Raw genomic sequence first — 21186 nt, forward strand, 5'->3', positions numbered from 1 at the left:
CCATTACAAGCGTGCATATTTTATTTTATGCTATGGATTTTAAGATATGAATTTCAATGTGGAGTTTTAACAATTGCCTATGCAAGTTAGGTATATTTGAAAAATATATTTTATTATTTGTGTTATGTTATGGTTTTTCCAAAAGCGACTTAAGGTTAAGTATCGCCAATTAAGAATCCAAAGCAGGGTATCGTTGAGTTCAAAAAGGAGATCCTAAAGGAAGCACGTGATTCAATGTATGCGATACACCCCAAGGGTACCAAGACGTATGGAATGCTCACTGGATGACATGGTGGTTTGGCACGATAAAGGAAGTTGCAAGATCCGAATAAAGGTACTTAGGTCATCGATAAGTAAAAGTAGGGAGATGTAAATATGGATTTCGTGCTTAAACTATCATTCACAAAGAGAAGGTACGACAGCGTTTAGAGAATCAAGCAAGATCCGGATAGCGACTAAAGTTCTACTTGGTGGTTGATGAGGTTAATGAGATGAGGATGATTCCTTAGGCATGGTTGGATGTTTAAGCATGGTTATTTTCATTCTAGAAGCTAAGATCTTGATATCTTATTTCCTTGGAGATTTAAGGTTCGTATTGGTGGTGCTTTATCGATTCAAGGTGGTTGATATTGTTGGTGATAATTTACAATGATAAGGAGTATGATTTTTGGGACGGAGTTAGAATTTAAGAAGTGTGGAATACTTTATTGGGTTAAGGATCTAGTGATTTGTTCATAGTATTGGTGGTGATGCTAGAATTAGGATTTAAATTTCTTATTGCTTGAGGTGTGGATTCATGGAATTTATTTGAAATAAGGGAAACTTAGGGTTTTCAAGAATGATATTTGGATGTTGAGAATTTTATTCATGACCTTGATGAATTTAGTTAAAAGAAAGATTGATGTTTGTCGAGGTTAAGACTATTGGTTAATCAATGAGGAGCAGGGGCTTTATAATTGTAAGTACTAGGAGGGTAATCGAAGATAAGTGAATTAATCTCAACCTTAACTTGGTGATACCAGTATTTGAGGAAATTAGACTTAAGTTCTAATCTAACCTTTTAAAGTGCTGATCGAGTCACGAGAGTTGGTTGTTGGTTTAAGGATGCATGCTTTAGAAGCACCTTATGGTTAGCGTTCGACTATGACCAAGACTTGTAGATCGTGTTCTCGTGGACCAATTTGACTATCCTTAATTAGTGGACATGAGAAGGAAAGTTGCACAAGAGGGAAGTTAAAGTCACTATTAGGCGAATGTAGTGGCAGATGCTTTGAGTAGGAAGGCTACTGGATCCCTTGCTCACATCCAAGTCATCCAACTACCTCTCATGGTGGAGTTGAAGAAGATGGGGGTGTTAATGCATATGCATCCTTCAGGAGTTCTCATGGCTAGCTTCCAGGTACGACCGGTGTTGGTGGATCGTATAGTAGAGACCCAAATGGAAGATCCTAAGTTGAGGACAATTAAGGGCAAGGTACAAGAAGGTCTTGATCCGGAATTTTCCATAAGGAGGGATGGAGCCCTCGTGTATAAAGGACGACTTTGTGTTCCGGATATTCCAGGACTCAAGAAGGAGATTTTAGAGGAGGCGCATAGCTCGATGTATGCGATGCATCCGGGAAGTACCAAGATGTACCGGACGCTTGTTAAGTATTATTGGTGGATTGGTATGAAGAGAGAAGTGGCAGACTTCGTATTAAAGTGTTTGATTTGTCAACAAGTGAAAGCAGAAAGATAGAAGCCTTCGGGACTACTCCAACCTTTACCGATTCCCGTGTGGAAGTGGGAAGAACTCAATATGGACTTCGTATTCAAGCTTCCTTCCACACCTAGAAGGTACAACGGCATTTGGGTAATCATTGATCGTCTCACCAAGTCGGCACACTTCCTACCGGTACGAGAACATTTTTCACCCGAGAAGTTAGCTTAGTTGTTCGTGCAACGCATTGTAAGTCTTCATGGAGTACCGTTAGCCATCGTCTCCGATCGAGATCCGCGCTTTACTTCACGACTATGGCGGAAATTGGCTGATGCACTAGGAGCAAGACTTAACTACAGCACCGCTTTTCACCCGCAATCTGATGGACAAGCAGAGTGCACAATTCAGACATTAGAAGACCTGCTAAGGTCTTGCATTATGCAGTTTCGTGGTAGCTGGGATGAACAACTGCCATTGATAGAGTTTTGTCCTCCTGCGTACCGTGAGGCGAGAAGGAGAGAGTTCGAGGAACTGCGACAGGGGAACATGACAGTGACCGAGTACGAGAGGAGATTCCGAGAACTATCAGGATTCTGCATGCACCTGATTCCCGACGATCACACGAAGAAGGTGAGGTTCATAGACGGATTGAAAGAGAGCATCGGTTACACCCTTTCTGGATCAGTACATCCCACCTATCAGTCCGCCAGGGATGCAGCGCTCGAGCTAGAGAGACAGGAGGAGATACACAGACCCTCGAGGCGCAGATCATTCGAAGGATCGTATAGCGGAGTACCTCGACAGGGGGCAGCTAAGAAGAGCCATAGCTCAGGCTCAGACAGTGATGGGTTAAGCCCACGAGGCAGATTCCAGAGGAGAGATAGTTATCGCATGCCCCAGCCAGCTCGCCATTCGATCATTGTGGATGCAAGCTCGTATCAGCAGTCACGCATTGGTTCTCCGCGGATTTGTCCACTTTGTAGGGGGAATCATTCTGGGCAGTGTCAGATGGATGGTTTATGCTTTCGGTGTGGGCAGCCAGGTCACATAAGGAGGGATTGCCCTTATGGTAGTGGCAGTGTGCTAGAAGCAGGTCGACGGACACAGCATACAAGGGTATTTCCAGGATAGAGTTCCCAGGGGAGTCAGCCAGTAGGAGTTTCTTCGGGATCAGTACAGCCGTCTGCAGGATCGAGTCGAGGTAGAGGAAGGAGACCCCAGCAGACAAGTCAAGGCCGGGTGTTTGCTATGACGCAGCAGGGAGCCAGGACTACGCCCGACGATTTCACAGATCAAGGGATGGAAACAGACCTGATCCTGTTGGATCTATCCGGACTTGAAGTAGTGTTGGGCATGGATTGGTTGGCAAGGAACCACTTGGTCGAGGAAGCAACGTGGGAACCCGAAGCACAGATGCGTGAGCAGTACCCGTATCTGTTCCAGTGACGTGCGGAAATTTCGAGGACGAAATTTTTGTAAGGGGGGAAGGCTGTAACACCCCGTCCCGAATCGCACCGGAATCCGTGCACGTTGACCGAGGTTGACCGTTGACCGTTGACCGAAGGGGGTCAAAAGTTGACTTTTTGACTCGGTGAGAATTTCGAGATGACTAGGGCACCGTGGTGAAGTGCACGATGCCACGAGTTCGTAGACTGGTAGCACGTCGAAAACGGAGCTACGGTTTGAAAGTTATGGACGAAACAAGTTGCGGTCCAAACTGTCCAAGGGGTGCCGGAGTTGACTTTTTGTTTATGGGGAATTGAGCTTTGACTCATGCATGGTTGTGAAGTGCTCGTCGATACGAGTTCACAGACTAGCGGCACGCTCAAAACGGACATCCGGTTAAAAAGTTATGGACGTTTGAAGTTTACCGGATACCGTATTATTTTAATATTTTTTTTGGGTCGGTGAACAGTGAAACGCCACGTGTCAGCTTCTGAGTGGTCCACGTGGCATGAACAGTGTCACACAGGGTTTTAATTTTGAAAAACTCTCGGGGAAGAGAGAGAAAGAGAGAGAAGAGAGAGAAAGAGAGAGAGGAGAGAGAAAGAGAGAAAGAGGACCCGCCGGCCGCCGGCCATTTTCACGTTTTTCCGGCCTAGTTACTGTACACGCGCCGGCCAGCCAGATTGCCCACCTCATTTCCGGCAAAACCTCCAAATTTCACGGCGAACGGCCGCCGGACGCGCCCGGATCGGACGTCCGAAGTTTGGCGGCGATTTTTCCCCTCCACCGCCGGCCACCGCGAATCGGCACTATTCCGGCCGATAAACAGTACACGCGCCATACACCCAGCATCCTCTCCTCAAGTCCGGCCTACCCACCAAAAATCACGACCATCGGACCACCGACGCGCCGGGATCGGAGCGTTTTCCGGCGAGGGGTCGAAAATCTTCAAACGGTGATTTCTCCGCCGTCCGACCTCCGTTTTGCTCACCGTCGGTCCCGTTGGATTGCTCTCCTCACGATCTACAAATCTGCAAAATTTCACAGCAAACGGCCACCGTCGGAAATTACTGTTCCGGCGACGGTTGCCGGTGACGTGGCGGCCCGCCGGAAAGTACTGTTCCGGCGAGTACCCCGAAAATTCCGGCCAGCTCCAGTCCGCAGTGTTCGACCTCCTGAACCCAAATCCGACTTCCGTTTCCACCAATTCGCGACGGTTTGGGAGAATTGCAAAGCCGAAACCCGAAAAACTTCCCGATAAAATTCCGACCCCGTCGGGTACGATCATCGGAAATTAAGACCGGATCTGTGATTAGCATCACTCGAGCTTTGATTCGGTATATAATTCGTAAATTTTAGTTATCGTTTGGTGTTCGCTCCCCGGGTACCCATTTGGGGATTACCCGAATAAAATATTAATATTTGTGGTTTTGGTACTGTGGATGTTTTAGGTGCACGTGCAAGTAGCGGAGTCGATCCTGCGGAGGATCTTGATTGAGATACGTGCACAAGGTGAGTGACCCACCTTCAATTTAATTTTGGGAAATTTAATTGGTGAATATATTATGTGTGATTTAAATATTTGGAATTTAAATTCCTATGTGCCAAATATTTATTGGATTTATTTTGGAATTATTTATGAATTTATTGGATTTAAGAAAATGCGAATTCTACAAATTTATGCCATGTGAAATTAATTTATGGTTTTGAGGATTTTGAAATTGGTGTGGTTTTAATATTAAATTGGGCACGATTTGAATTTCAAATATTTCAAGGAAAATATTTGGTTATGTTGGTGATTTCAATTTTTATAAAATATGCCCATGGAATATTTTGAGATTTGATTATTATATTCGAGAATTATTTATGCTTGGAAAAAAAATGTGGATATTTGAATTGATGGATTTGGGAGTTGGTGGATTTGAAAATCATAGAATTTATGGTATGGATTATAAGGAAATTGTGGAGAATTTCCCGGTTCAAGCGGATGGATTATGCCCGCTATGCTTACGAAAAATATGAAATTTGTTTTATGATTTAAATTATGGATTTTATGATTTTTAGATGCACCGTGCACGTACTGGTGTTCTGATTATGTGATATGGTATATGTGAGATGGTTAGTGTGCACACGGTTGTGATTAGCGCGCAGGTGGGTGTGAGTAGCGCGCGGTTGATATTATGAGGGTGTCCTGTGGATGCCATCGGAGAGGGCGGCCACCCCCCATTGGCCGGGACACCAGGTTAGCAGCGGCGCAGTGGGACGCCACGCGACCGTATGCCGGTTTCTTTCTATAACCTCCTGTCTGGCGGTACCTTGGGACGCTGGGTACTGTTGGCGCCACTGGTATATAGTGGGTGCATCAAATGATTTTCAGAACTGTGTTTTAAAAATAAAATGTTTGGAAACTGAATTGGAATTAAAAATATGATTGTTACCGCTTCTGGTATTTAATTGATGTCTTGGTTTTCGGGGAATATGGATAAAGGGTTTTGTGAAATTGTTTTAAAAGGGGAACCTTTCCAACTGAGTGAATTGTAAGGGTTTTGAGAGAAAATATTATTTCCAAATAATTATTATTTATACTTATTACTGTGATAATATATGGTATAGTAGTAGGGTCGCTCACTGAGATGATTAGCATCTCACACTCTTAAATTCCGTTCCTCTAGGTACCAGGTTGTCGGTGTTCACTCGGAGCGGACTTGATCTTCCTCGCTGTTTTAGTTCGGCAGTACCCTGTTATTCTTTTATTGCAGTTGTAACATTTCTTTCACTCTTGTTGTATTTATTTTGCACTGGATTACTGTTTTTAATTTTTTTAAGTACTGCAATTTGTGGAACCAATTTGTAGTTTGTGGGAGGAATAAGGGGATATTTTTGAAGTGTGTTTTCAGTGCAGGTAAATTTGTGGTAAGTAAATCCCTTAGGGGAGGTGCTGCCGGATTTTCCGTTGGAAGGTTCGGTGGTATTTCCCTGGGATCAGGGCTGTCTAGGGTTCCGGGGAAGGAATTCTGGACGGGTCCTGACATTATAGGTTAGAGTACAAAACTCTGCTTCAAAAGCCTTATTGAACTGATTCCAAGTGTGATCCTGTACTTCCCACATCCTATATTGCTTGGCTGTGGAGTAATAATGATTCAAATATAAAATAGAGATTCTCTTAACAATTGAGTTTTCAAAGCGATCGGCTCCAAAATTTGAAAGTATTTAGGAGTTAAGCATGTCTTAGTAAAAGCAATCCTAAAATGGTTTACCTCTTGGAAAGTTGGAACAAAACTCTATACTGTTTGGAATGCGGTGAATAAATTGAAGATAATATCGGAAGAGCAAGAAACAGTGGGATATTAGTGGATGAGGCATGACAATAGATATATTTATAACTAGACTCGTATCAAGTCGAATTGATGGTTTTACCATCAAGACTTTTTTTTTTTTTAATTATTGGATTGTTAAAGTGGTTGAAATTTAGAAATATATTTATGGTTCACTAGCTCCCAACAATATTTAGTTTTCTTAAATAGAGTGTTAAGCTGTGACCAATGCACATTTGACAACTAATTGAATTTTCAATTCTAACCTTTGATTTGATTCAAGTGCTAATAAAAGAAGACCCAACATTAATACCATAATGTTGACCTAATATTAGTTGACTCTATCTATCTATATATATAAATAAATACAAGAACAAGAAATGATATTTATCAACATTAGTGATAGAGTAACAATGGAATTTGTGTTATGTGGCAAATCAAACGGCTGGGCTCATTTCTTTTGTTAGGATTTTAATATTTATTATCGTAATACATAATTAAATGCATTAAATTAGTATTTATCATCTTAATATGGATCTTATCTATGGTAATAAATAGAGAAAATTTCTATATATATATATATATATATATCTACATAGATATAGTCATACTCATAGTATGATGATAGTTTTAACATTACATGTTCCTTTCTTAGCAATTGGATCACATTAAAAGGTTAAAATTAAATAAATGATTAAATGTGGACTGAATGATATAATACTAAAATTTTATTTAGGGAAAGTGAAATCAGTTGGATCTAATTATTAATAAATATGATTTTAAATTTCAACTTATAATGTAATGTAATGATTGAAAAAAAAAATCCTTAACATTATTCATAATATTTAGGACATGATTTGAGCTTGGTCATATATAAATATATATCGGTAAATATCTTGTTAAGGAATTTTTGTCCAGGATCATCATGGTGCATTTTTTATTATTATTATTAATTAAAAATTTAAAACAATTGTAAAAATTATGTGGTGGATGTTTTTACTATTGTTAAGTAAAAATTATCATATATGGTATATATTTACACCTAAAACAAAAAAGAAGCAAAAAATCAATATTAATAGAGTTATAATAATTTTCAGAAAATTAGCCAATAATTAACACTCAATTTAAAACGATTATTATTAATTTTTTTAAGTGAAAACAGTACATGAGTTATAAAATAACCAATCCTTTCAGGGATGAGACGTGTAGTTGATGATAGCTATCTGTGAATTATAAACTGGCTCTATTTGGATTAAAACTTCCACCAGCAGTACCAATATCTCTGAATTAAATATATATATATATATATATATATATATATTTCAACTTACAGCAGAAGAAGAAATGAATATAATATTTATTAATAATGTAAAAGCGAACGACAAGGAAGAAGATAGATGATAAAGGGGAAGGGCAAAAACAGGTGAAAGAAGTAAATTTCATTGGGAATAGCTGCAGGCATATTGGGGCTAAGTCAGTTGCCTATATTTACTGCTCAGTGGCGATAACAGATGAATTCATTTATTACATTCTCAACCACCATCTTTAATTTAACCCCCTATTCAATTCAGTTTAAATCCCATACCATGCACATCTCCTTCTACTTCTACACTCACATAGTTTACAAATTAATATTTATGCTCACCGTCTTTATTTATTTACACACACACACACCCACCGATCCACTCACTTCACTTTGCATACCAAGCAAAAGAAGCTAGCCAGCTCTTTTCTATCTCTCAGTTCACCACCATGGCCAAGCTGGGCTCGTCCGCTTTTTTTGTTCTACTGTCCATGGTGTTTTTGGAAATAGTTTCAGGGCAACAAGTTATAAACCCATTTCTTCCACCACAGCAAGGTGGTGGTAGTGGTGTAGCTGTTAGTAGGAAAGAAATGGTGCCTGCCATGTTCATATTTGGAGACTCTCTCATTGACAATGGCAATAACAACAATCTTGCTTCTTTTGCTAAAGCCAATTACTATCCCTATGGAATTGACTTCAATGGTGGTCCAACAGGACGCTTTTCCAATGGTTACACCATGGTTGATGAAATAGGTTTGCTCCTTTTCTCTGTCTTCTCTGCTTCTGAGATCAACAATGTCACCAATGTCTCTCTTTTTGCGTGTATTTCTATATTATATAAAATATAGAAACTAATTAGAAGTGTTTTTTGCATATCCTATTTTTTCCTCATTTTGCTGCATCTATTGGTTATTTAGATAATTTTATATGGGCAATTTTTGGTTTTGTCATAAATTTGCCGAGTGTAAGGTCCCTCGTTGAAAGGTCAGTTTTGACATTATAAAACTGAAGTACCCAAAAGCTAGGATGGTGGTGTTACCAAAAAAAGAAGCCAGGTTGTATAGTACTTAGTCCCACTGGTTCGCGGAAGGGTTTGATTCAATTCCTCAATTGGTCTACCTTATTGAATATTTAGCTTTAAAATGAAAAAGAGCTTCATTTATTTTTTATTTATTTTTATGTTTTATTTTTTAAAGTTTCTACTTTCTATTTTCAATTGGTCAATTGTCAAGTAACAATAAATATTCTTTGGAATATATAAAGCAAATTAGTAAAATTTACGTGAAACTCTTATAGCTGGTTGGCTATATATAAAAATTTTCTATTAATTACCTTGTAACTGGTCTTCATTTGTGAAAATTTATAGAATTAATCTGTAGTAAATTGATTTCTATTTTTATGGGCAGCTCAACTTCTGGGACTTCCCCTAATTCCCGCATACTCTGAAGCCTCTGGTGAACAATTGCTTCATGGAGTCAACTATGCGTCAGCCGCAGCCGGAATCCTAGACATTACCGGCAGAAATTTTGTATAAATTAATCACTTTATTATATACTTACATATCCCTGTTTTGTTTAATCATGCACATGCATTTTTTGCCCTTTTTGGAATGAATGAATTAAAATAAATAGATGGTCCTTTTGATGAATTTTAGAATGAATTTTCGTTATAACCTACAGGTGGGTCGTATACCATTCGATGAGCAAATAAACAATTTCCAGACTACATTGGATCAAATAACAGATAATCTTGGTGCAAATGATGTGGCTTCGGCTCTTTCAAAGTGCATATTTTTTGTGGGAATGGGTAGCAATGACTACCTAAACAATTATCTAATGCCAAACTATCCAACCAGAAATCAGTTCAATGGCCCCCAATATGCTGATCTCTTGGTTCAAAAATATACCCAGCAACTTACAGTAAGAACTCATCTCAACTCAAGATTAGTATATTTTTATTTGAATTTTTGCTATAATTATAAAACCTTTATTATCACATTGAACAATATTAATGTTCTCTGGTATGTATTTTGTCTTTTCTATTTTAAATTTATATTGGAGGCATAAATGTTGGAATCCAGAACCATTCTTAAAGAAATACTGGCTTTCTGTTTGGTACTGGAATTTCTTAAAATATAGAATGAGATTTAATTGAAAAGTGGTTTTTTCTTTAGCCTATAAATTGAATAGATAAGACCAGATAATCTTACTTTATCATAAAAAATCCAGCAACCATGGGTAAAAAAACCAAGGAAAAACAAACATGGGTAAAACAACATTAATTTATCTGTTCATTCACAAAGTTACAATTCTTGTAAGGTTTTGGCCTTATAAACTTATCCTTGAATTTCATAATGACCTAATCAAAGGTGGGAGATTTGGGTTTACCTGGATTTTCGGATAGATGGTTTTCAACTCTTAATTTGACTCTGTTTTGTAATTCAATTTGGGTGTTGTTTCAGAAACTTTACAATCTTGGAGCTCGGAAAGTGGTACTTGCAGGATTAGGGATAATGGGCTGCATTCCGAGCATCTTAGCCCAAAGCCCAACTGGAAGCTGCTCAGAGGAAGTGAATCAACTAGTTCAACCATTCAATGCAAATGTGAAGACAATGATCAACAACCTCAACACCAATCTACCCGGTGCGAGGTTCACTTATATTGACGTTGCTAGAATGTTCCAAGACATCCTCACTAACCACAGAGCTTACGGTAGAAGCATTTTTTTTTCTTTCTCTTTTTTGCTTTTTTGTTGTTGTTGTTTGGAGTTGTTCAATTTTAACTTTGGAATGTATGTTTTTCTTCTTTCCATGTAGGTTTTAGTGTAATAAACAGAGGTTGCTGCGGCATCGGCCGCAACCGGGGACAAGTTACTTGTCTTCCAATGCAAACGCCGTGCCCGAATCGCGATCAGTATGTGTTTTGGGATGCATTCCACCCCACAGAAGCTGTGAACATTTTAATGGGGAGGAAGGCTTTCAATGGTGACTCTACCCTTGTTTACCCCTTGAACATAGAGCAACTTGCCAATCTTGAGAACTAGTGGAGAAGTTTTATGATTTTTATATACCCTTTTGGGGTTTGTCCATTTGAAACTTTGAATAGTTTGTGTTTAGGAAATATAGAAGCTAGTTTGGCATGTACTGATTCAATTGCAAACTACTTTGGTTTGGGTGTGCCACTTATATATATATTTAGTGAAAGAATTCAATTGTCTCTCTCTTTCTCTAAATCAAAAGAATTGTGTTGCCCAAATAAGGACCCAAGTAGTCAGCTGGTACTTTATGCTTACTAGAAAGTTCATCACCCTGCCCATCTAAGCCGCATGGATGAATGATAATTGGTACCCCAAAAAACAAAAAAAAAAATAAAAATAAAAATAAAAATAAAAAAGTACCAAGCTAAGTCTAATCTGTTTATTAAGAAGATGCTAGTAATTCTTTTACACTAGTGATCATTTTTGGACTTACGGCTGGCTGCTATGCATTGGTTGAATTAAACTATTTGAAATTTCGCCCAACAAAAATTCAAAATGGTTCAAACCAATTCTGTGTAATTCAGCACTACAAATTGGGTCTTTAAAACCTATTTTAAAGTTTTAATTAGATTGGGCTAAAATTTAAGTCTAAACCTTATCTAATTAAGGTTTAGTCCAGGATTACATTCAGAAGCTAATTCTTTTTTCTGACAAAATAAAGTATAGTACATAATGTCTACTAGTAACCAAAATTATCATCTGAAAAAGTTTATATGCTCAAAGTTTTTTTTTTTTTTTTGGGGTACAAAATATATATGGATGATCAGACAAGATAATATTAATCATAAATTATTTTAACCACTTGAATTATCAAACTCTATGCCATTTCAGGCACGTACGAAAATGCCGGAAAGACAAATTAACAATATAAAAATTATTAGCAATCTGCACTCTGCAGCTGAAAAGCATGTCCATATATATATATATATGAATCACTTGTAGTCGTGAAATATATCCCTTATAGCATTGCCAGTTGTTTTATATTAATTGGATAGGTATATGATTGGGGAGTGGAATCATATGCTGCTTTGGCAAACAAAATGTTAGCAGCTTCAGTTGGATGAAAAGCATCCCAGAACAAGTACTTGTTCCGATCTTCACATGGTCTTTGAAGAGGAAGACAAGTTATCTGCCCATTGTTTCTTCCCACCCCACAACATCCCTTGTCTATCACTTCAAACCCTGCATTTCAATCATTCAATGTTTGGTAAGGAAGATTTTATTTAAGAAATATTTATAAAAAACTAGCTTTAATTAATCAAATGGTAAACTAAGTAAAAAAAAAAAAAAAAAAAAAAAAAAAGAAAAAGAAAAAGAAATGTAGCAATAATTACATTTCACCCTCCAAACAAGTGAGAATAACCCTCGCATTTGCCCTTCTGAACTATCGTTTTAATGTTGGTTAAATCCAATCATGTATTCAACATATGATTTTGATGAAAATAATCAGACAAAATTTATGCTATTCTTTTTAGAAACTGTTTTATTGTATTATTGAACTTGACAAATTTTGCTAAGTTTATTAAAGAAAATTGCTATGAGTGGATAAATTGATAAGAAAATTATAATTTAGCAAGCAATGTCGTTTTGCGTAAAATTCAGTTTTATTATTTTAACAAAAATAAAAATTTAGATGTATATATGCTAGTATATAATAAAGAATAAAGCCCTATACCATTGTTAATAGTTTAATGTTACTTTTGGCATAACTCCCAAATACGTTCATAGAATATAACAATACTAATAGAATATTGTACAATTTGTACTTCACGAGGAAGACCATATGTGCATGCAAAATAGTATATAATTAATTACCATTGGCGGTTCCATTCTGATACAGATCGGCGGTGCTCCGGTATGAATCAAGGTAAACAAACTTAACTCCAGGCAATTGTCCACCATTGAATTGGTCTACCATTTTCCGAAGCCCTGAATTGAAAAGAACGATTGCCTTGTTTATATTTTCATTACATCTGCTAGTGTTACCATGATAACGTGCTAGCTGATATGGTATGCAACCAATTTGGCCCACTGCTGTCACAATTACCTTCCGAGCGCCCAATTGATATAATTGCTGAAAATTGAACAAAAAAGTAAGAATTCCCAAAGTAAAAATAAGTGTTAATTTCACTTTAGTACTTTATAGTTTAGAATATAGTTGTATTTTTTATTTCTTAAATTTAAAATGTTGCAATTTAGTCCCGTAATTTTTAACTTGTAATATTTTGATCTAATAATATTTCTTAGCTTAATAATGGTTAACCATTTGAGGATACTAAAATGCAAATTTGGCCTAAATTATTAAAAAAATAAAAAAATAAAAAATAAAAAATATAAAAAAACAAAAAAAAAATAAAAGGCCTAAAAACTGGATGAAATTTAATTTGTACTATGATATTGATCATCATGCACATTTATTAGCCAAAAAATCCAAATGGACCAAACAGCAACAACAAATTAAAAGTTAAAGTCTTACATTGCAATATTTTAAATTTAAAAAACTAAAATACAACTGTCACAAACTAAAACGTACTAAAGTGCAATAGTTTATAAACCAAATACAAATATTATATAAAAATCATAAATTACAAATACACCCTTTGTATTTTACATTTTGGACAAATTTTTACCATTATTAAATTAAACTATCTAATAATTTACTCATCATATGTGAGATTATAATAATGTTAATTTCTAATTATTTTCATAAACACCTAGATAAGTGTCCAAAAAGTAGTGTAAAAAATAATAGCTATGGCCTATATGTTGAGAGAGAAGCAGAAACTTACAGTAAGCTGGCGTTTGTAGTCCTGGAGAAGCACAGCAGCATAAGCTTTGACAGTGAAATCGGAACTAGTAGTGTAGAAGTTGGGCATGAAATAGTTGTTAAGATAATCGTTACTTCCAAGCCCAGAATAGAAGATGCATTTACCTAAATAACTACTCACAGCATTTGCATCTCGTCTGAAAAACCGTGTCATATCTTGCACTGTCTCAGCAAAGTGTGATACTTGCTGGTTCATTGATGTATGATCTCCCTGCATGTGTACACGTACATACGTACAAATTAACAACAAATTTTATCATACTACAGTACCCTTTAAATAAAACCACATGTATATATATACATATATACAATATAACAAGTAGTCTCTTATAAGGTCGATAATAAGTGAGCACAAATTAATTAAACAAATCTTACTAGATTGCTTCCAGTCTCATCCCGGATGCCAGCTGCCCCAGATGCGTAGTTCACTCCCCTTAGTAGTGCAGGACCACGGGTTCTCACATAGGGTGGTATGTATGTTGGAAACTCAAGAAGCTGAGCTACGAATCTCAACAAAAACAAACAAAATTAATATTTGTATTAATTTGTAACATTAATTTGGTACTACATGTCATCATCAAAATTAAGCGTCAATTTTCTACCAACAAACAACAACAACAACAACAACAACAACAACAACAACAACAACAACAATAATAATAATAATAATCAGGTTCGAAGCCATTATACCTAGAACATCAACAAATGTTCGACCATTCGTGAAACGACCAGTCGTACCCTGTGGGAAGTCGATGCCATAGGGCCTGTAATTAGCCCTGGCAAGAGTAACTATCCTATTGTTGTTTCCATTGTCAACCAATGAGTCTCCAAAAATGAAGAAGCATGGCACTTGAGCCTGATCACCCGGTAGTCGTGGTTGCGAGCAAGCTTTGGCACACAATAAAAACCAAACAAAAATTATTGGTGACACCAAATCGATAAGCCTCATTTTTATTTTTTTCTATACTAAATATTAGTATTATTGCTTTAGCCTCTCTCAATATATAGTTGTGGCTGAGGGTTAGGGAGGGATTCAAATTTATAGTGATTCTTGGTTGGTTGGTCTATTGCAATGTAATAATAGGATTCATGTGGTACGGAAGTGGCCCCAAGGCTTTTAGGTGGGCGTCATGTACTTAAACGTGTTGAAGCTGATTGGCTACTTTTACACCGTAACAGCGGTGATGAAGGAGGGAGTATCACGTGACGTATAAAAGGTACAACATCCTCCATTATATATCCACACACACACATACATACATACTATGTTAAATTCTTATTAAGTGGATTCGATGGCAGTAAAAGTAAGACATTTTTTATTAACATTTGAGTGCTTTACTGGACTGATATAAAATATTCATATATATATGTTAGTAGGTTACTACATATATATATGGAATGTATATATAAAAGTGAAGCCTAAGAACCCCAATGGTTACCAGGCGAGGAAAAGGTGGGAGCACTTTAAGTTACAGTAGGAACGAAAGAAGGCAATAAAGGATGGCATTATTTTTCCACCCCTACCAGAGTTGGTTCTTACCTCTGCTTATGATACTATTGATAAAAATCTAGTTGGCAAATTATTTGTAATATTTGATACCAATCCAAGAAATAACGGAAATTTTATAATTTTATTTGTAAGGTTAAATATATTTTTATTTGCATATGAATGAAATAAATTTTTTTTTCTTATATCTACCTAAAAATATGATATGTTTTTAAATAATAATCTAAAAATTAATGCATTTACAACAACAATATTTATAGGAATATGTGTTGGAGTTTGGTGTGGTTTTGAGTTCACTTGGCCAAGAGTATTGTATTTAAGGTGTTAGTCTTATGCAAAACTTTTAATCCTATTTTTGGTTTGATGTTTAGGTGATTCTTGTTTTTATTTTTGATATGGTGATATTGAGGTTTATTAAGATTTTTGTTTGGAAGGAAGAAGAAGAAAAGAAGATGTTATGAGTAGGCCACACAAACTAGACAGTACACTAATATTTTTTTTTTTTTCATTTCTTTGTTGTATTATATTGGTATAACTTGGCTCACACATGTGTAATGTGTGTGAGACCAAATAAAATCGTTAAAATTCAAAAAAATACAAATTTCCCACCTAATAATCTGATACAAAACCTTTCAATCGCCACCTCATATGTGACTGTACAAATATGACAAAGGTTGATGAGATTTTGAACTTCAAAAAACGGTCTCAACCAAATCAGGTAATGCTATTTTGACCTGATAAAAGGCTGGGATATATTCATCTAAATTATTTGATTTTTGAAATGTGGCATCTTGAAATATTTAGAATGAAATTTGGAGAAGACCAGATCCAAAAGAATTGGGTAGGGCCTCCAATTCGTCTTAAACCCGTGGACCATAACTGTTGGACATCTCTGTAGTTATGCCAACTTGCAACCTGCATATCTTAGGCTTTCCAAGTCCTTTTTTAGTCATTTTTTTTGTTGCTATATTTTCTTTTACAAGTCTATTAAAACATATCAAAAATTCATAATTTGGTTCAAACATCACAAAATGCGCCAGCCCTCATAATGGACCAATGTGTTGGAAACACAATTTCCAACACATATCCATTTTACAAAACAAAATTAATAACCAACAAGAGACAGCTTCTAAGATAAATACAACAAAATTTAGGCATTCAAAAGATATTAAAAAGATCATAAAACATAGATATAAATATTGTTTGAGCATGGAAAGAATTTTGGCTTGTTTTGCTGTATTTGCCACTAGCTTTGTTGTATTTTGTTGGTTTGGCATTTTCTCTTTGTTCCAATCAAGGGCAACATATGGGAGTCATAATTAATCCTATTTGGCATCCTAAATGGCATATGGGAGCTGATTTGGAGACTTTACAAGTTGAAAAATGGTCAAAGATAGTTTTTGGTCAAACAAGTCAACTAATTTCCTAATTTGAATTTGACTTTTTGTTTTAGGAAACAATCTTTTATTTTGGTTTTTATTTGTTTATTTGCTGGAAAAATCAGCTTAGAGAAGTTAGAATTTTATTATTTTGATTGTAAATTCATTAATTTTTTTTTCAAAATTAAGGAATTAATTAACACAATTAAATTAGGAAAGGGTGCGAAATTAGGCAATTTCTTAATTTGATTCTATGTTGACCAAAATTTTCTAATATTTTTGGGGTTTTATTTTGTTCATTCAAAGCCTATTTAAAAGCTTATTTTCAATGAGAAATCAGCTAACATATTTTATAGAAAATTATTTGTGAGAAAGAATTCTCTTTGCTCTCTTTGAACACCTAAAATACCATTAGAGAGTGAGTGTTTTAATTTGACTTATCAATAGGACATCTATCACTTATTGTGGCATCTTCATCATATACCAAAGTTTCTAATCACAAGCTGATTAGGGGTTAAGGTGGCCATTAAAATTTGAACTTAATTGTGATTGAAGCTAATATAACACGGGTTTAGGAGCAAGTCGATCTATGTTCGTATCAGCCGAATTTTGTTCAGATTTGGTCTATCTTTATTTGCTTTATTTGTTTTTGTGTTATTCTAAAATTTTAACATTAGGTTATGGTTCTTTCATACTCCTACACGTTTTACATCTTTAAAAAAAAAAATTATTTCTAGTCAAATTTGGTTTCCTTGTTTTACCGTATTTTTGTTTCTTAGTCTGTTGATTGTTTTTCATCATTGCTCTTGTTAATTTGGTTATTTATTTATTTCTCTTTACTGTTTCAATCTTATTTAATTGCATTCATATATCCAAAAAAACCAAAAGGAAAAGAAGTGTATTTGTAGCAACAAATTACAAATTCACTAAATTTTGTAAATTTGTATTTTAGTGGTCAGGGGTTTGAATCTTGTTGGATTGAAGTTTGTGGCTTGAGTTGATTTTGCTACTGTTGGACATTGTGTTGCATCATCATATTTGTGATTAAAAAAAAAAGATAAAAAAAAAAAACCCAAATAGCTGAGTATTAAAAAAAAAAAAGAAATACACAAAAAGTCGACTTGTTGAATTTAGACTTCGAAATTTGTTTGCTGGAAAATTGTGATATTTGGTGTTGGTGAAATTTTTTATTGCTGCTCGAAATTGTATTTTTGAGTGTTAAAATTAATTGGATTAAAATTAGTTAAAGGATTTGATACAAAAACTTATTACAAAGAACAACAATCAATAACTATCCTATATTTTTAGTCAAGTTGATTCTTGTTCATGTTTGAATTTGTTGCTTTCTATATTTTATCCTTGAATTATTGGTTTAATAATATTCTGGTCAGCTTTTCTTCATTCCCAAAATTTGTTTGTTGATTTACCCTTTTTTTTTTTTTTTTTTTTTGTTGCTTAGAAAAGACCAGAACTAGGTTTTATTAATTCACTAGATATTGTTTGCTTTTTGCTACTGTTTTGTTGATAAGTTTAATTAGAACATACTTGTGATCTAGTCCTTGTTTCGTGTGAGTTTTAAATAGGACTTTGAGATAATTCTTTAAGTGGGAAAATGCAAGAGAGTGTGAGCTTAAAAGAGGATAAAAGCCGAAACCAGTGTGCAAACAAGAGTGTCGAGACCTTGTTTGAGTGAAACATGTGAGGAAGTGAATTTAGGTGAGGATTTATTTTATTTTGCAATATTTTTACTAACATGGAAGATTCAAGAATGAGGAGAGTAGATGGCTCTTTAAGAATTAATGAAGAAGAATCCGTAGGATTCAAGGGTGACTCCTAAGCTACGAGGAGTGATGGTGAGTACACGGACATGATGGCGATCTTAGAGCAATTACAGAGGATGAATGCTTATTTTGACCACATAGATCAAAGGATGAACATGTTAGAGACTTCACAAGGTGGGGAATTCACAAGGTAGGCCAAATTTGAGGCAAGAATTTCATGGAGGCCAAGGTCGAGGTTAAGAGGTCGCGAACGTCATAAAGAGGATTTTGAAGGAGGTAATTTTGAAGACATCTTTGCTCTACAAGGAAGGAAAAACTATGGGAGACGATGAAGGGATGAGGATGATGATCTTGAAAATATTAAGGTGAACATACCACCTTTCATGGGAAAAAGTGATCTGGAGACATACGTAGAGTGGGAGGAAGGTATGGAGATGATCTTTGATTGTCAAAACTATTCAGAGGCTAAGAAAGTTAAATTGGCAGCATTGGAATTTGATCATTATGCACTCTAATGGTGGATGAATGAGCAAAGTACCTGATGGAGAGTAGGTGATGAATTGATTACTACTTGGCGACAAATGAAAGAAGCCATAGGGAAGTGATTTGTACCGCTCATTACCATAGATTGCTGCATCAAAGGCTTCAATCTTTAACTCAAAGAAGTAGGACAATGAAGGATTACTACAAGGAGATGGAGATGCTTATGATGAGATTGAGCATGAATGAAGATAGAAAAGCAACCATGGCACGGTTTCTAAGTGGGTTGAATCAAGAAATAGCCAATCAATTTGAATTATAACAATATCTGGAATTGGAAGAAATGTTGCATGTGGCTATCAAATTTGAGAATCAATTCAAGAGGAGGGGTACAAGCTCATGGTTTGGAAGAGTTACAAATAGCGGGAGGTCAAATCCAAGTACTTGGAGAAGCAATCCGGTCTATGATTCAAAGCCAAAAGCAAAGCAAGGTGAGGAGAGCACCAATCGGCCATGGAGAGATGATAGGGCTTAACCTACTTAAGCACATAAATCTGAAGGTAAATCTAATCCTAAACTTTTAAGAACTAGAGATATTATTTGCTTTAAGTGCCAAGGCCGAGGACATACTACCAACCAATGCCCAAACCGAAGAATCATGGTGTTAGAGGTCAATGGCGAGTTGGAATTCGATAGTGATGAAGTTGCAATTAGGACCGAGCATGAAGATGAAGAAATTGAAGATGAAGCCGAAACCCTGAAGGCTTTAAATTCCAAATTGAGCTTGGTAGTAAGGAGAATGTTAACTATATACAAAGATGAGGATCAAGTTCAAAGGAAAAACATCTTCCATAATCGATGTGGAATCCAAGGTAACATTTCTAGCATGATAATTGATAGTGGAAGTTGTGCTAATATAATTAGTAATATTGTGGTTGAGAAATTAGGCTTAGCAACAATTAAGCATCTCGAATCATATAGATTATAATGGTTTAATGATAGTGGTGAGATGAAAGTAAATAAACAAGCCAAAGTAAAATTCAGCATGGATAAATATGTGGATGTTGTTTTATGTGATGTTGTGCCTATGCATGCCGAACATATTTTATTAGGTAGACCATGGCAATTTGAAAAAGATGCTATGCACTATGGTCAAGAGAATGCTATTATTTTTAAATTTAAAGGTAAAATGGTCAAGCTAGAACCATTGACTCCCAAACAGGTATTTAGAGACCAACTTCAAATACAACAAAGGAGGGAGACCCAAAAACTCAAGGAGAAAGCAAGCATGGCACCCACGACTCCACCACCTATCCAAAGGAGCAAGGCCGAACATGACCAACTAAGTAAGTGTCCTAAACTCAAAATTGAGGGGAAAGAAAGAGAGAAGTCTGAGAGAGAGAAAGAGAGAACAAAACCCAAGAGTGTGAGGGAAATTGAAAAAACCAAGAGTGAGAGTGGGAAAGTGGAACCCGTGAGTGGAAAAGAAATGGAAAGAAAAGAAAAGAAAAATAGGGATTTTTATCTTAGTTTTGGTGATTTTAATAAAGCAATTTTGAATAAGAAATCATTGCTGGTCATGACTTATAAAGATGCTTATTTAAAGATGCTTTTGTTGTATAAAATTTTATCTACATTGTTAAGAGTTTTACTTAATGGAAATTTGAAAATTTTGGAGAGATTATTTGCTAACTTTAAAAAGTGTGATTTCTATAAAGATAAATTCGTATTTCTAGGATTTCCTATGATAGTCTTTGAGCCAGGAGATTGGGTTTGGTTGCACTTAAGAAAAGAGAGGTTTCCCGAACAATGCAAGTCAAAGCTTATGCCTCGAGTAGATGGACATTTTCAAGTTTCGAAAAAGGTCAACGAAAATGCCTATAAACTTGACCTACCGGGTGAGTATAATGCTAGTGCTACATTTAATATTGCTAACTTATCTTCTTTTTCTGCAGGTGATGATTTTGATTTGAGGGTAAATCCTTTTCAAGAGGAGGGGAATGATGAGAATCCCCCGCACCCGTACAACCAACAATCCACTAGGATGTCGATCCTATACAGTTGAAGACCGGACCAATTACTAGGGCTTAAACCAAGAGATTTAAGGACAGCCTAGGTGGATTTATACAAGGATTTTTCAATTATCAAAAGGGCTTATCAATACCCAAAGATTCAAAGCCTATTTTATGCATCCAATTGGTGGAGGTCGATATGGACTCGAGTAGCTGTTTTAGTGCATTTATGGATTCCGGGAAGCAAGGAATAGATCCAACACTTCATGAATTCAATGAATATCACTAAGAGATAATGGAAACAAGTTAAGGCAAAAGACAAAGCATCCAAGAAGTCCATTTGCACATGGAAGGAATTTTTGGCCAGTTTTGCTGTATTTGCCACTAGCTTTGTTGTATTTT

General features: G+C 35.9%; 2 protein-coding genes across 2 annotated transcripts; one reads left to right on the forward strand and one right to left on the reverse strand.

Moving 5' to 3' along the window:
* The first annotated feature begins 8077 nt into the window (after positions 1-8077).
* LOC107421472 (GDSL esterase/lipase At1g71691) lies at positions 8078-10981 on the forward strand. The gene is made up of 5 exons (XM_016030723.4): positions 8078-8515; positions 9169-9290; positions 9442-9681; positions 10224-10473; positions 10578-10981. The coding sequence occupies exons 1-5, from the start codon at positions 8212-8214 to the stop codon at positions 10802-10804; spliced, it is 1143 nt and encodes a 380-aa protein (XP_015886209.2). The 5' UTR covers positions 8078-8211; the 3' UTR covers positions 10805-10981.
* A 590-nt stretch (positions 10982-11571) lies between these two features.
* Positions 11572-14618, reverse strand: LOC107421469 (GDSL esterase/lipase At1g33811-like). The gene is made up of 5 exons (XM_016030721.4): positions 14316-14618; positions 14001-14125; positions 13588-13836; positions 12614-12872; positions 11572-11980 (listed from the first exon to the last, which is right to left on the reverse strand). The coding sequence occupies exons 1-5, from the start codon at positions 14572-14574 to the stop codon at positions 11757-11759; spliced, it is 1116 nt and encodes a 371-aa protein (XP_015886207.2). The 5' UTR covers positions 14575-14618; the 3' UTR covers positions 11572-11756.
* Between the last annotated feature and the right edge of the window lie 6568 nt (positions 14619-21186).

Source organism: Ziziphus jujuba, chromosome 5 (genome assembly GCF_031755915.1).
Source record: "Ziziphus jujuba cultivar Dongzao chromosome 5, ASM3175591v1".
NCBI classification, from domain to species: domain Eukaryota; kingdom Viridiplantae; phylum Streptophyta; class Magnoliopsida; order Rosales; family Rhamnaceae; genus Ziziphus; species Ziziphus jujuba.

Excerpts from the sequence above, each read along its gene's own strand:
- LOC107421469 (XM_016030721.4), bottom strand. The coding sequence starts at position 14,574 with ATGAGGCTTATCGATTTGGTGTCACCAATAATTTTTGTTTGGTTTTTA. Across the intron at positions 13,837-14,000 it reads ATGAGACTGGAAGCAATCTA|GGAGATCATACATCAATGAA; the intron begins GTAAGATTTGTT and ends GTACACATGCAG. Across the intron at positions 11,981-12,613 it reads TCAGAATGGAACCGCCAATG|GGTTTGAAGTGATAGACAAG; the intron begins GTAATTAATTAT and ends ATTGAAATGCAG.
- LOC107421472 (XM_016030723.4), top strand. The coding sequence starts at position 8,212 with ATGGCCAAGCTGGGCTCGTCCGCTTTTTTTGTTCTACTGTCCATGGTG. Across the intron at positions 8,516-9,168 it reads CACCATGGTTGATGAAATAG|CTCAACTTCTGGGACTTCCC; the intron begins GTTTGCTCCTTT and ends TTTTATGGGCAG. Across the intron at positions 9,291-9,441 it reads ACATTACCGGCAGAAATTTT|GTGGGTCGTATACCATTCGA; the intron begins GTATAAATTAAT and ends TATAACCTACAG.